Below are 15,512 nucleotides of genomic sequence, written 5' to 3' on the forward strand. Positions count from 1 at the left end.
AATTACACTGCACTCTGCCCGATGGGCTACCTAGGACCTACATCAGGGGTGACCTATATGTAATAAAAGGGGAGTGTAAGGCTTGGCAAGGGTATAAAACTGCAATTCAACATGGCTGTGTAAACCGCACGCACACACACTGAAGTGGCAGATCTGAGGCATGTTTTAAAGGGCTACTTAAGTGGGTGGCACAATCAGTGGTGCAGGCCCATTAGTAGCATTTAATTTAGAGGCCCTGGGCACATATGGTGTACTTCTGACTTGTAGGTAAATTAATTATCTCAGTTGTGGATAAGTCAATCAAACCATCTTTAGGGAGAGAGCACATACACTTTAGCACTGGTTAGCAGTGGTAAAGTGCCCAGAGTCCTAAAGCCAACAAGAACAAGATCAGCAAAATTGGAGGCAAGCAGGCAAAATGTTTGGGGGAAGGCCACCATAATGCTGACAGGTCTAACACCCAGTAAATACATGAGTGGGCAATAACAGGGATTACAAGTTTTTGGGTGATAACATGTGGGAATTGGCTTTTCCACACAGGTGGCTGCATGTTTTCCCCTGTGCTTCACACGAAGATGTCAGCAGTCCAAATCCCTATGTAAAACGCCACATCTTATAATTCATATTGGCCTGGTAAACGTAGTTACCACGCCTGCTGGAATTAACAAGCCTCTTGTAATAAGGGCCTTAGACTTTCTGATAGATTCAACAAGGATACTGGCCCTTTCTCATAAATATCTAGCGTGCAATATTCTTCTCTTACTTAAAAGGTAAGTAAGAGTTTACTTAAACCATAGACTTTATATTTTGACTCTTCTAGCAGAGTCTTCTCGTCATAAGGGTCACTTCCGAGCATACACATTGTTACTGCAAAGATATTTCTTCACTATAGCATTTTTATTGTAGGGCGGCTGGGGAAAACACATGCAAATTCATCTAATTATTTCTTAACACTTCCTCTAACAAAAAGTCAGAGCTATTAGTTTTGCCAATGCTTGTCTAAAAGTGTGAAGATTTTTTTTAACATGTTTAGAATTCAGTTAGAAAATGTGCTGAATTTCAAAAAGTACATAATTATAGTTTGTGAATGAGAAGACATTTGAAAAAGTGTGCAATTTCAGTTAAATTCATATCACTTTGATTAACAGGATTATTGTTAAAATTGGAGAATTTGTTGAAAAAAATACAAAAATAAAGTGCAGTATTATTTGAAGAAATATTTAAACTTAATTTGAAAACCAATGTAGATTTTTTTTAAATTGTAGAAATATTTTTAAACTAGCATTTAAAATATGCATACAAAATAGAATTCAAAGCTACACACATCTTTGCAAAGTGTACAAGGACATATTCATATTTCTGTACAGCATTTTTCTAACTGCATTTTTAAAAGTATGTATAATTATTTAAATAAATGTGCAGTGCAGTTTTGAAATGTTTGCAGCATTCCCTTAAAACCATGAAATGTTATTTTAAAAGGTATTCAGTATTGTGTAAAAATGCTCCAGATTGTCTTGAAAAAGAATGCATTTTTTTTCAAAAAAGATAAATAAAAAAGTGAACAAGGGCCTATGATTAAAAAAAATGTGTGAAGTATAATTTGTAGAAGTCCTCAGTCATCATTGAAAAATATAGAGGATTCTTTTTAACAGTGAACATATTTTTAATCTATTCCCATTTCTGTTAAATGAAGACATTAATATATTACAGGAACTCCTATTTTAAAAGTGGGCAAAACTGTCTTTAAACAGTGAACAGAATTATTTACGAAATGTGGACGTATTTTAGATACTGTGGATAATAGTTTGTTTAGAGCCACAATCAAAGTGCTGATTTTTATAGAAATCTAATTGGTACATACTAATGAATATATAATTATTTTAATTTGCATAGCAAACCATCCTTAATTGTAGATGCTGGCCAGCCACGAATTTCATTTTTGGTTTGCAATGTACAAAGAGTCTTCATTTAAATATAAGAAACAAAATGCATTATCGATTATGTATTTAAGAAGGACCAAGAAACAACAAATGTATTTGGGTGTTGTGGGTAAAGGGGTGTGTGGAAGTGGCAGAGAGTGATATTGCAATCTATCTACAGACTAAATCAGCCACCGGAGTCCCATGACCTCATAAATGAACTTGCACTTCAGCTTCATCCTTTTTAATAGTCAAATATATCCTTGGTGACTTTAAGTATTCTTAAAATATATGGTATGCTACCTAGATTTTTCTTTTTTCATATATGATCTTTTGTCATTTTTCCCGTATCATAATTCTTGGAGATGATAACACCTCTGTAAATAATGGATTTTCAAAGCAATGCTAGCAAGACAAACACAGTAATTACAAAATATGATAGTGTGGTTCATGCTCGGTGTTAAATGGACTCACCATCCAAATATCTGGGCTTTGTGGAAAATGTCCATCAAACTGTTAAGCATAAATAAAGTATTCCCTTTCTAGCCTATATTATATTGTCAATAAAAGCCAATCTCATGGGTTTGGATACCGAAAGCCCCGAATTCCCACTGATGAACCAGTTATTGTGCCATCCACCTCTTATATGTCACTGCGATATCAGTAAAAACACACAAACTACCCACCTCCCACTTTTTGTTAATGTTTGTTTCCAAGACAAAACCAAAAGAAATAATTTTAGTTTGTCTGGGTACCTTTATTTATACCCTTATAATTTTTCAATTCTTTTTATGAACTCTTTTTCTCAAATTTTATGAATGGAAAAGACACATATATACATTCAATACTATTTACAACACATATACGTAATACAATACATAACTCTTAATGGGAGAAACAATATAACATAAACATCCTACATACACAACAAATACTACATCTCAATGTGTTTGTAATTAAGAAAAAATTAAGAAATGACAATCAATATTCAAAGGAATAGCCTTCAGACAAAGTCAAAAGAAGGAGACTGTTTCACCAAAAGTTGACCAAATTTGTATATCCAGCAACACTGGTTTACTCAATCAATGGAAATGTTTCACTCCTTAGATTTTGCTGACGCGTTTCGAATCCAAGTGAACAAGTTCTTGGATTCTCATCAGGGTTCTGTCACTTATCTGCGTGATTCGGGATAGTTGGGAAATCTTTACAATTGGAATCTGTCCACTGGCTGCTTGATTGTATCAAATGTTCCTTGTATTAAAGGAGAGTGTCACGAAGTGATCATGGCAGGTTGTATCTTGCGTGTTCTCTCTTAATTTCTTTATCTTTATCTCCGCATCTCATGTCACGGGCTGTTCATCTCAGCGAAGACGCTGTTCATGATGAAACCGGTTTTCTCTTGGACCCACTCCGACCTCCGGTCACGTTTTTACTCGGATCCTGCTATCTTACGCCACCAGCAGTATCACTCCCGGTTGTATCCGTAACATCGCGGATTCAACCGGGAGTGATCCTGCTGGTGGCGGAAGATAGCAGGATTCGAGTAAAAACGTGACCGGAGATCGGAGTGGGTCCCGGAGAAAACCGGTTTCATCATGAACAGCGACTTCGCTGAGATGAACAGCCCGTGACATGAGATGCGGAGATAAAGATAAAGAAATTAAGAGAGAACACGCGAGATACAACCTGCCTTGATCACTTCATGACACTCTCCTTTAATACAAGGAACATTTGATACAATCAAGCAGCCAGTGGACAGATTCCAATTGTAAAGATTACCCAACTATCCCGAATCACGCAGATAAGTGACAGAGCCCTGATGAGAATCCAAGAACTTGTTCACTTGGATTCGAAACGCGTCGGCAAAATCTAAGGAGTGAAAAATTTCCATTGATCGAGTAAACCAGCGTTGCTGGATATACAAATTTGGTCAACTTTTGGTGAAACAGTCTCCTTCTTTTGACTTTGTCTGAAGGCTATTCCTTTGAATATTGATTGTCATTAATTATTTTTTCTTAATTACAAACACATTGAGATGTAGTATTTGTTGTGTATGTAGGATGTTTATGTTATATTGTTTCTCCCATTAAGAGTTATGTATTGTATTACGTATATGTGTTGTAAATAGCATTAAATGTATATATGTGTCTTTTCCATTCATAAAATTTAAGAAAAAGAGTTCATAAAAAGAATTGAAAAATTGTAAGGGTATAAATAAAGGTACCCAGACAAACTAAAATTATTTCTTTTGGTTTTGTCTTGGAAACAAACATTAACAAAAAGTGGGAGGTGGGCAGTTTGTGTATTTTTGCTGTTTAAAAAGGGTCCAGCCCACTCCCTGTAGGACCTAACTCCTTAGTCGCATAGACTGCGATATCGGTGGCACTGTTTTCCAATAATGGTCTTCTTTATTTCTCTGTTTCAGTTTCTCAAGCTCCTGTTATGCACTGTTATTAAAAATGTGTGTGGAAATGTAATTTCTAAATGCTTACTAGGATGAACACAAGCTCTTCTATTTTGTGTTTAGCTAACATTTTGTATCATGGGCTCGGTTGTCTCTTTTTTTGTAATCCTCCATTGTTACAAAAACAAAGTTTATTTTTCGTGTATCTTTGCCCATCTGGTACTGTTACATATTCTACCTATTTTGTTTTAACTCGTAATTGGCTTCTGTTACCTATGTTTCTCGCTTGAGGGAAATGTTACAAGAACTGGCTGTAAGGCATAACCACAAAATGTTAAAATCTTTGGCTATTGGGCAGGGGTTTCCGATCAGAAGCCATATTTTGTACTTTGCACCTGGCGTAGCATAACTTTTGAGAATCAATGCGCTGAATATATTTCCTGAGCTTACTTTGTAACCACAGATGTCAAAGAGATTAATGTTTTTTTGCAGCTGTCATAGGCACCTATTTTGTAAGAAATGTATAAAAAGCTTGTAAGACTTCTGATAGTCGCACACCCGCTCTCTCATGGCCATTGATTGCGCTGTGGGTTGTCCGTGTGTGCCCACTATAGTGATAATAAATATTTGCAGATTTTCAGTTACCTCCGACTGCTGGTCTTCTTTATGTGAGTGGAATGGAGAACAATTTTGTTTCCACAACTGGCGACCACAAAGGGACCTCTCCGAGGGACATCTAACAGGTTGAGGACTGTGGTTGAGGAGGTTCAACTGGCCCCTGCACATATGAGACAGAGTTTCTTAGCAGCGGCCATCTGAAGTCTCGAACTGAACCTCCCGACAACAGGATCTCCCCGGCAGAGGTCCCTGAACTGATCTTTTTGGAGAAGATGTTTTGTCTGAAGACTGGTGGTCGGACGTTGGGAAAGGATTGAGATATTGGTGAGATTGTTCTATTAAATATTGATTGTTGTCATATATTTGGTATTTGGTATATAGGTAATAGTGGCTGGTGCCACAAATAGGAACTAATTATATTTTTGGTTTAGAAATGCATTGCTAAATATTTGTGCTGTTGTACAACTTCAGATAACAAACTTGATGGTTAAAAAGGGAGTTGCTGTGAACTTATACAATAGATATTGGAATAAGTATACTGAAATGCTGTTGCTTTTATACAACAGATTTTGGAATAAATAAGGCTTTGGAGTTCCTGATAAATGGTACCTTTGGTATTTGGGTTCTCTATAAATGGTACCTTTGGTATTTGGAGTTCTCTATAAATGGAACTTTTGGTTTGGTAAAACTGCAGTATTTGCGTGAGTATTTGGAAAAGGAAAGTGTTTGAACAACAATGACTGAGGTTTATAAACTTTGGCCATACTTTCCTTTTGTTGTCTCTTTACCGTGAAAGATAGAAAAGAAGAAAAAAAGGGATAATATTTACTAAAAGGCTAGTCTAGAAATGAATACAAAAACTACAACAAATAAGGCCCAGGGAGAAGGTAGACTGGGTAAAGTGACTACTTGTAAATAGTAAGATGAAAGAAATATTTTTAAAATTGCACAGTGGACCAGACATGACGACGGTAGCAGACAGACACATTTTTACCACTCAGCTTGTTTCTTTTTTTAGAGTTTTATATAGCGCGAACTAGACCCGAAGATATCAGGTAGGTATCAGAGTGCTTTACATGAGCACCATAATAAACTACATCCAGAATTGAGAGACGTGATGCAGACATATGAAAATACGTGGACTACTAAGACGCCAATTGACTTACTGACAATGGCAGGATATTATGAAAACAAAAGAAATGCAGAAAAGAGTAAGAAAATCAAAAGATGAGAAATTTGAAAAGAACATGTTTTATAGCAACAAGTGTTTCCTGATAGGGGATGTTCGTTAAACAGAGGAAGTTATCAGAAAGATGGGGTATGGGGAAGAGGGGTTAGTCAAGCTGCTTCACCTCTTGTGCAACAGAGAACAGGACTAGGTTACAATACATGGGCCTATTGTTTACAGGAAGGTCAATGGAAGAGTGAGTGTCCGTCTTTACAAGGACAGACTGTAGGAGGCAAGAGGCAAGAGACAGAGAAAGAAGAAGAAGAAGAGGTCGAGAAAGAGGACCGTTTAATACCGAGGGTGCAGGACAGGCATAGCACAATAGCTACTTTGACAGAAATACTAAGGTATATGCACACAGCACTACTCAGAGGACAGACATTACCATGAATGGAATGCATGAAGGTGACCAAGAGAGGAAGGGGAGCGAGTAACCATACTTGTAGATTCTTCTGGACTGTATGTTAACATTACAGTTGCAGGAAAGAAAGAACAATTTGTGTTAGATACGGGTGCCACAAACACCTCTAACTCCCACATTCCTCTCTTGGAAAAATAAATAGATTGGTGGGTTATTCTTGTACTGTTACAAGTTCCATATCAATGCCCCTTGATGTGAGCATTGGCCCTATTACAGGACAGATGCCCTTTTTGTTAACTGATAAATGTTCCTTTAATTTGTTGGGATTGAAACTATTACAAATGATGTATGCAACAATATACTGTAATCCGGAGGGTGTTTATTTACATTGCAGAAAGGATGCATTTGGCAAACGTTTTATGGTTAAAGGACAACAAGATATGCCACCAGAATTGTTAAATATTGATCCTAAAGTATGGGCGTGAGGTCCAAATGACACTGGTTGTATGCAAATAGAACCTGTGAAAGTTAGAGTTAAATAAAATGCAATTTTGCGTAGAATACCACAATATAAAATATCCAAGGAAGGAGAACAGGGTTTGAAAAAAGTAATACTGTATTTATTAGAGAAAAAAATAATACCCACGATGGCTGGAAATATGTCTGTGATGGTCCGATTTTACCTGTGGTTGAAAGAAATGAAGATACAGGAGAAGTGAAATATCGAATGGTGGTTGACTTGAGAGCAGTTAATAGAATAGTGGAGACTGAGACCCCTGTGGTCCCAGGTATAACAGCCATGTTTTCTTCCATCCTACCGAATGCTAAATAGTTTACTGTGATTAATTTAAAAAATGCTTTCTTTAGTATTCCAATTCATGAAGATAGTCAATACCTCTTAGGCTTTAGTTTTCAAGTAAACGCTATGTATTTTGTAGGGCACCCCAGATGTATATAGAAAGTGCAAATATTTACAGTGAGGCTTTAAAAAACATCAAATGAATGCATGTAAATTGCCAGCTGGAACAATGCTGTTACAGCTTGTAGATGAATTGCTTATCATGCAGCGTTATCGTTTTTAGCTTCACATGGACACAAAGTTTCGCTATCTAAATTGCAATATTGTCAACAGGAGGTTACCTATTTAGATAACCCCTGTCGAAAGAGGGGAGGACCGGATAGAAAAAAAACTGTACAAAACATGCTTCAACTATAAACTCAGAAAGATGTATACGCATTTTTAAGCATGGTCTCATTTTGCAGACAATGGATACCAAATTTTTCCCTGATAGCGAAAACGTTGTGTTTTTTTAATGCACAACTATATCAGGGACCGAGTGCCCTGGCATCCTAAACATCAAAAAATTAAAAATAGCGCTTTGCAATTTACCAGCTTTGTGTATGCTAGATTATATTAAATATTTTTCTTTATTTGTGCACTAAAAAGATGGTTATGCTTTGCCTGTATTTGTGCTTTGGCTGTATTAACACAGAAAAACGTAGAGAAGAATAGTGCCTATTTTTCCTCAACGTGGACAAGGGTAGTAAGAGGACCACTGAACTGCCTTAAAAAAGCGGCTGTTGCGCTAAAACAGGCAGATTCAATTATTCCTGGCCATGAGGTTACTGTATACAAACCTCATCATATTGAACAAAACAACATGTGACGTTTGAACAATGCCAGATTAAAGTATTATGAATTTACACTGATGGTGGCAAATGTTGCTTTAAAACGGTGGAACATCCTTAATCTAGCCACCCTGTTGCCTCTCCCTTTGGAGCAGGAAGAAGGCCAGCACGATTCTGTGATTGTCACTGAAACTGGAACACAGGGTCGGGTGGACTTGGTTGCTATGCCACTACCACTTGTAGATGCCACCCCTTTTGTGAATGGCTTTTGTCTCAAGAACCCAGATGGAACTCTCTTGGCAGCATATGTGATCACAACAAAAGAAAACACTGGTAGAAACATGTAAGATAGAATAAAACTAATCACAAATTAACTACTGTTTGTGAACTATCTGAAGGGCTCACAGTGAATATTTTAGACGCTTTTGGAATTGCCAACCGCTTTGGAAGACTAGGGTCAGAAAGAGGGTAAATTGGAGATACAAATGTAACTTAATGTTATGAAATAGTGGGGAATAATGTCTTAAGCAAACACACACTGACCAGTGTAGTAAAACAACAGATAATGGAGGGAATGAATAATAGAGGAAAGAATGGAAAGATAAGTGTTATGTTTTCGGTGGCCGGTTAGGAGGATGGGTAAATGAAAAACAAAAATTTAAGTGGGTATTGAACCGCAAATAAAGTAATGAACTTAGTGTGTCAAGGTCTGAGCATTAACAAAACTTTAAAGAATAAACTGTGAAGAAAAATATGTGCATCAATCAGATTGAATTGGGTGGATGTGTTACCTTTACCACCATTTTGGCCAGAGCAACCTCTGGAAGGAAGTGTTTTTGCCCTAATGGATAAAGTGCCTCATGTACCATCAGCTGGCCCACCTGCCAAGGCAGCATACAATTTGTGCCCTCTGAAGTTGAGGGTTTGGATAGGAAAGTGCTTAGGACGGAGCAAGCACCAACTGCCAGACACTCAAAGACTGCCAACTTTTATGGACCAACTTGTGCAGTGAGGTTAGTAAAATAAGGACACTGCAAACTGAATATTAGCAATGGAGATGCACCTCTTTGGACTGCCTGTTGCTCCTGAAGAAAATGCTTTATTGCCTGTAAATAATGGACGAAAGCAGAAGAAATTGAAAGTAGCAGAGATACTAGGGCTAATTTTGCTTGTTGCAGGAATATTTAGTCTTTAAAAATATTAATATTTGCATAAACCAGTTCCTACCACCACCCAATTTGCCACAACACCACCATTTTACTATGCCAACACGTAAACAGGATGCTAGGAAAAAATATCAGGTTAACACGTTTATTCAGACTCTGCATGATGCACTTAATGGAACAAATTCTACTAAATGCATAGGATAGCTGCACAATTAAATTAGGAGACTGGGCTTGGGGAGGTTGGTTATTAAGGATATTGACTGTATGGGTTGGAAATGGGAAACATCCTTTACCCCGCATGCGTTACTCCGCATGCCATTACCCCGCATTTTTTACTCTGCAAAATCGTTTACAACGCTGGGCTTTACACCGCAAACTATTACAATGCATTCACTGGCGTAACGAAAATTGAGGGGGCCTCCCGGCAAGGTATGTAGAGGGGCCCCCTCTGGGCTCAATTAGTAGTTCTCTGGACAGAGTGCAGTGCCGAGGGGGCCCCCTGGAGCTTAGGGCCCCCCCCCGCACCGCGTGGGCTGCGGGGGCCTGTGATACACCCCTGAATGCATTCCCCAAAGTAAGGCCCCCTTGGAGTTAGAATAGTAAATGTCATTGTTATGGGGAATGTGTTGTAATGGATTGGATTATAAAGTTGTGCATTGTAGAAGATTTTGCGGTGTCAAAACTGCAGGGTAATGGCATGCGGAGTAAAAGTGTGCGGGGTAAAGTGTCCTATTTGTTGGAAATAGTTAATGATAGTTGCTGTCACAGGGGAAGCAATATTAGGATGTTGCCTGCGCATACATTTCTTACCGATCTGTTGTTTAACAATTACATGAAGCTGTCGCCCAACTCCAGCGTCAGTACGTAAAACAAATGCAGCTTTGGTTCAGAGGGAAGAAATACAGTAATTACTGAATATTGAAAGCATATTCACAGATTACTTTAAACTACCACTGATAGTATACTGATTACAATTGGGACTAGGAAGCCTTTTTTATGTAAGATGTGAGGTATTGACACAGGAATACTGACAACGTGTCGGAACTTGCGTTCAAGGGTCGATTGTGGAAATTTAATTTCTAAGCGCTTACTAGGATGAACACAAGTTCGTGGAATGGAGTGGAGAAGAATTTTGAGTTTCCACAAGTGCAATATAGGCTTAAGTGGCTATTAGGGTGGAAATATGTGCTAATAACTATTAAACAACAAAAATAATGAAAATAACGATAACAGATCTTCTTGTTATAGATGTCACACTAATCAGCGCCAATTTGCTTTTCATTTCTCAGTAATTGCGTTCACACCTTGTTAATGGAACAAGTTGTCTTAAAAATATTGAAAATGGGACAGTAAAGTTTGTAGCATTTTATGTAATTGGTTTTAGTCGTAATAATTGGAAAAACGAAAATTACCTATATCTCATGTTGGTCTTATCAGTCCTGTTAGTAAAATGTTTTTCAGTGGACAAACTATGAACAAAAACATTTTTATCAAACAAAAAAAGAGTGTAAAATCAGTTTACGAGAGAAAGGTTCACTTCAAACGTTTGCTTTCTCTTCCTGCTGTGGGAAAATATGAGGGCTCATTTTTTAAACAACCTTTCAAATTATTAAAATATAATGGTAATGCTGACTTCCCCATGGCTCAATTAGTTGGGGGAGGTTAAACTAAATGATGTGAGGAGGGTCCCCAGGAGAAGCTCCTGGTAGAGTGGTCACTTGCCTTCCTTGGACTTCCAGTTTTGGGAGGTGCTGGCAAAGACAGGACCTTTTATCAGGGATTGCCTCATAGAGAGCATAGTACATTCGAGAACATGCTCTGTAGTTGGAAATGTGAAATGAAATATAAAAAACATTTCAATAATCTGATATTCTTCTCATCCCTTACAGGTTCTAAAGTTAACGGTGAGTGGCATGAAAGTATGTTGTCGATAGAGCGTCACTTCCCCTCAGCCTGTCCAGGCCTGGTGGTGGCAGGCACAGGATTCACGTGTCCATCCGTGGATCCCATGTGACAGTGGAGACGGCAGACTTTGGATCCTAGTCCCTCACGTGCTTTCACCCCTGGTGGTGGCAGTCTCCATACGCTTGATCCCGTCCAGCCCTGGGGCTGAGGGGCTATGTCTGTATGTCTCAGCCAACCCACCCTTAAGCTCAGGTCTGTCTCCTCAGGCCCTCCTTATTCCTTTCGGCATGTTTCTGTAGAACTAATTCTAGACTTTTTACCTTTGTGCCCTAGTTCTGGATCAAGACGTTTTTCCTATGCCACTGGTCAGCCTAGCTTGTCTTCATAGTCCCAGGCCTGACACTAGGCTTGTCTTCCCATTCACCTAGGCCCTGCCTTCATACCCTAGACTTGTCTTCCCATTCCCCTAGGCCATGCCTCCATACCCTAGGCTTGTCTCCCCAGACCCCTAGGCCCTGCCTTCATACCCTAGGCCCTGCCTTCATACCCTAGGCCCTGCCTTCATACCCTAGGCCCTGCCTTCATATCCTAGGCCCTGCCTTCATGCCCTAGGCTTGTATTCCCAGTTCCTTAGGCCCTGCCTTCATACCCTAGGCTTGTCTCCCCAGTCCCCTAGGCCCTGCCTTCATGCCCTAGGCGTGTCTTCCCAGACCCCTAGGCTCTGCCTTCATACCCTAGGCCCTGCCTTCATATCCTAGGCCCTGCCTTCATGCCCTAGGCTTGTATTCCCAGTTCCTTAGGCCCTGCCTTCATACCCTAGGCTTGTCTCCCCAGTCCCCTAGGCCCTGCCTTCATGCCCTAGGCGTGTCTTCCCAGACCCCTAGGCTCTGCCTTCATACCCTAGGCCCTGCCTTCATATCCTAGGCCCTGCCTTCATGCCCTAGGCTTGTATTCCCAGTTCCTTAGGCCCTGCCTTCATACCCTAGGCTTGTCTCCCCAGTCCCCTAGGCCATGCCTTCATGCACCAGGCTTGTCTTCCCAGACCCTAGGCCCTGCTTCATGTCCTAGGCCTATTTTCCCATCCCCTAGGCCCTGCCTTCATACCCTAGGCTTGTTCCATCAGTCTCCTAGGGTGAGTCTATTCTTCTCTCCCCTGTTCTGTAAGCATGATTATAGGGTTGCATTTTTACCCCTGGGCCTGCTGTAATACTTCTCTCCCTCCCACATCTCTGAGTTTAGGATTCCTCTGTCTCGTTGCATGTCTGTAGGCTTGTCTCTTTGGGCCAGCCCTTACCCTACTCTTGTCCCCCCACCTCCCTACACGTGATCCTGGGCCTGACTCTCCGGTTCACTAGCTGTAAACCATGGGTCTCAGGCCTGACCCTAGGCTTGACCTCTCAATGCCCTGGGCCTCACCCTAGGCCTATCTGTTAGCACTAGACCTGTCCTTAAGCTCGTCTCCCCAGAGAACAGGGCCAGATCATAGGCAAGACGCCATTGCCTCTCAAGCCTGACTCTAAGATGGTTTCTAAATCCCCCTGGGTAGGAACATGAGCCCTTCTGTAGTCCCCTAGGCTTGCCTACTTGTGTGCTCAGGCCTGACCCTCTGCATGTCTCTTCGCTTGCAGTGACAGTGATGGAGCGCCACGGGGAGTTGGTCTTGGAGTGCGAAGGCGGGAATTGGGAATCCGGAGACAAAGGGAAGGATCTGAACCTAGGCGCTCTGATCAGGGACCCGCGGGGGACCTACACCTGCCAGAAAGAAGGCGATAAAGCAATCAAGAACACCCTGCAGGTCTACGTGCGGAGTGAGTACGGGCCCCACATGGGCCCTCCCCTTCTCTTATTTCATGTAGTTGTATTGTATATTGTGATGTATGCACTATGCGAATAGGCCTGCCAGGTGTTCCATGCTCCTCAAGCACCACCCACCCAGACGTGGGCTTTCTGCTTTTCATCACTGTTGTTTGGTTCGTTTAGACCAATGCATTTGAAGGAAACAAAGACCACAACTCCCAGAATGCACTGTCCTGTTAAATAAAATTAGAGAACTGGCAACATGGTGCTCAGTCACCACGGAACTATTGGGCACCCCTCCTGGTAATTTCTTGCTGTTGGCAGTAGTGAGCGCAGGTGCAAGTCTGAGGTTTCCGCGCTTCAATACTGCAGCGCTAAGGGTCCCACCTAAACATTCTAACTTCAAACACATTCATTCACCTTCTATTTTGATCAGTATCAATAAACCTGCCCTTTGATCTCCAGGATTCCGTCCTCAACAAAAATCCAGACCTGTTCTTCATCGCGACCTCTGATCTCAGACGTAGGCCAGACCATGGCCACGGCTTCCTTCCAACCTTGCCTCTTGACACCTGGTGACACCGTTACAGTCTCTTTCCACGTCTACAGTTCTACTGATCACAGCCAGTTTGGACTTCAGAGGCAGATACATTTCAGACCTAGACACAAATACAATCCCGACCTTTGATCCCTGACCCTTTACCCCAAACCCATGCGCAAGCTGACCACACCCATCCTTAGATGCACGCCATATCCAATTCTCACATTGTGTCTTTTCTGCCTGTGGGTGTCGGCCCTTCAAAGACACCAGACTGTAGGATATCTCCAGCTCTCACCTTGATTTTGGTGGCTGGGGTGGTATCTGTAGTTTTTCTGTGCTGTGAGTGTGACCTCTTATTCTATTGTAATCGTATGTATAGGGCACTTACCTCCGCCAATGAGCACTGAAGCACTTTGTTCCAGGCTTTACTCCAGAACCCGTGGTTAGCCCACTGTTATTGATTGTTGTTGGTTATTGGGTATATTTGGTAACTTGGGTCTTGTTATTCATGATCTTCTAGTGTGCGAGAATTGCATCGAGCTGGACCCAGGCACCATCTCGGGTATCGTGGTGGCTGACGTCATCATCACCGTCCTCATCGCTGTGGCTGTGTACTGCGTGTCAGGGACCGAAAAGGGGCGGCCCACGCGAGGCAAATGTGAGTATGGACCTAGACGCCTTAGCATGTTGACAGATACGACCACGCATGGCTGAAAGTTGCCCCAGTCGACTTCAATGAAGGCGAGCCACCCACCGTCTCTGTGATCTTGTGCAATAGAGCCCTCTAAGACAACACACAGATCACCTTGAGCATCAGTGGTCCCAGAACACTTGGCGTGGCTCCACTTTTTAGTAAGTGGGTGACCTTAGGGCGAGGGCCCATTCAACAATAGACACTGAAGAGCTCTGTTTTGCAAGTGGGGTTATGGTTTGGTGACCAGAGGACTCTATATCACTGGGACACCAGTTTTCCAGCCATGGGCCCTCCGTTGACCAGTCATTACTTTCCGGTATGTTAGAGCAATAACCTCAATTGAGTCAAACTAATGATCCCCTACCCACAATGCACACATTTATTAAATCTCAGGACTAGAAAACTGGTGTCCCGGTGACATAGAGCCATCTGGTCATCCTAGGCAATGGGGTGAGCCCCTTTGAGGTCAAACACTTTGACTGAACTTCACATCATGTCCATTTCTTAAAGGAATATGTACATCAAGTCACTTATGCTTACTTTTTCTCAAGTGATATGAATAAAGTTAACAAGAAGTTGAAAGGCAAAAGTATGATGGGGTAATTGGGAGTGAGTCCTTTTTAGGTGTGGCCAAGAGACAGCTTTAACTGCCTTGCAATCTCATGTTCCTCAAAAAACTGTAGGGAAAAAATACATCCATGCAGGAGCCTTCAGTCAGCCCTCTTCATTCATTGGTCAGTTCAAGCATCAATCACGTGTTGTTTCAGTCCACCACAACAGACAGTATGCTTGTTTAGAGTTTGCCAATGCTTGGTTAGAGTTAGTAACATGTGTACTGGTGGTGGTGATAGTAGTTGGAACAACATTGATTTTCCTGGATTCGTGAAGCTCTGCTGCCCTTGTATATATTTTGGACGGTCTTGTACATCTCCCACAAGTAAGCTCGACAATCATGCAAGCCCACCAAGGGTCCTCCTGTTTACTAAGAAGCTCTAGAGCAAGCCAGAGATTTCCAGTTCAGTGAGAAGGAATCACCCTCTTTGCATGGATGATTACTGTCTTCTCCACCCAGGTTGCTCTTGGGTCGGAAGTGGTCACAGTATGATCCTTAGTTCAGAGAGAGGCCTTTACACTCGTACTCCTATGGGGTGAAAACCTGCCAGCCCTTTCGGTGGAAAATCTGAGAGATCCTCCATAGCTGTGGTCCTTTCCCTCGATCCTTGGAAGTAATGACAACTGCCGCATCAGCG

General features: G+C 41.3%; 1 protein-coding gene across 3 annotated transcripts in view; it reads left to right on the forward strand.

Moving 5' to 3' along the window:
• Positions 1-15,512, forward strand: part of CD3D (CD3 delta subunit of T-cell receptor complex) — a 58,514-nt gene that overhangs the window by 14,182 nt on the left and 28,820 nt on the right. Inside the window, exons 1-4 of one of the 3 annotated variants that reach the window (XM_078682253.1) lie at positions 5,169-5,265; positions 11,215-11,229; positions 12,859-13,038; positions 14,089-14,226. In XM_078682253.1, coding sequence (XP_078538379.1) covers positions 12,867-13,038; positions 14,089-14,226 — 310 coding nt within the window. In that variant the 5' untranslated portion in view covers positions 5,169-5,265; positions 11,215-11,229; positions 12,859-12,866. Of the gene's footprint in view, positions 1-5,168; positions 5,266-11,022; positions 11,230-12,858; positions 13,039-14,088; positions 14,227-15,512 lie in introns of those variants that run through there. The other 2 variants (XM_078682252.1, XM_078682251.1) reach the window with 2 other exon arrangements.

Source organism: Lissotriton helveticus, chromosome 3_1 (genome assembly GCF_964261635.1).
Source record: "Lissotriton helveticus chromosome 3_1, aLisHel1.1, whole genome shotgun sequence".
In the NCBI taxonomy this organism is placed as follows: Eukaryota; Metazoa; Chordata; class Amphibia; order Caudata; family Salamandridae; genus Lissotriton; species Lissotriton helveticus.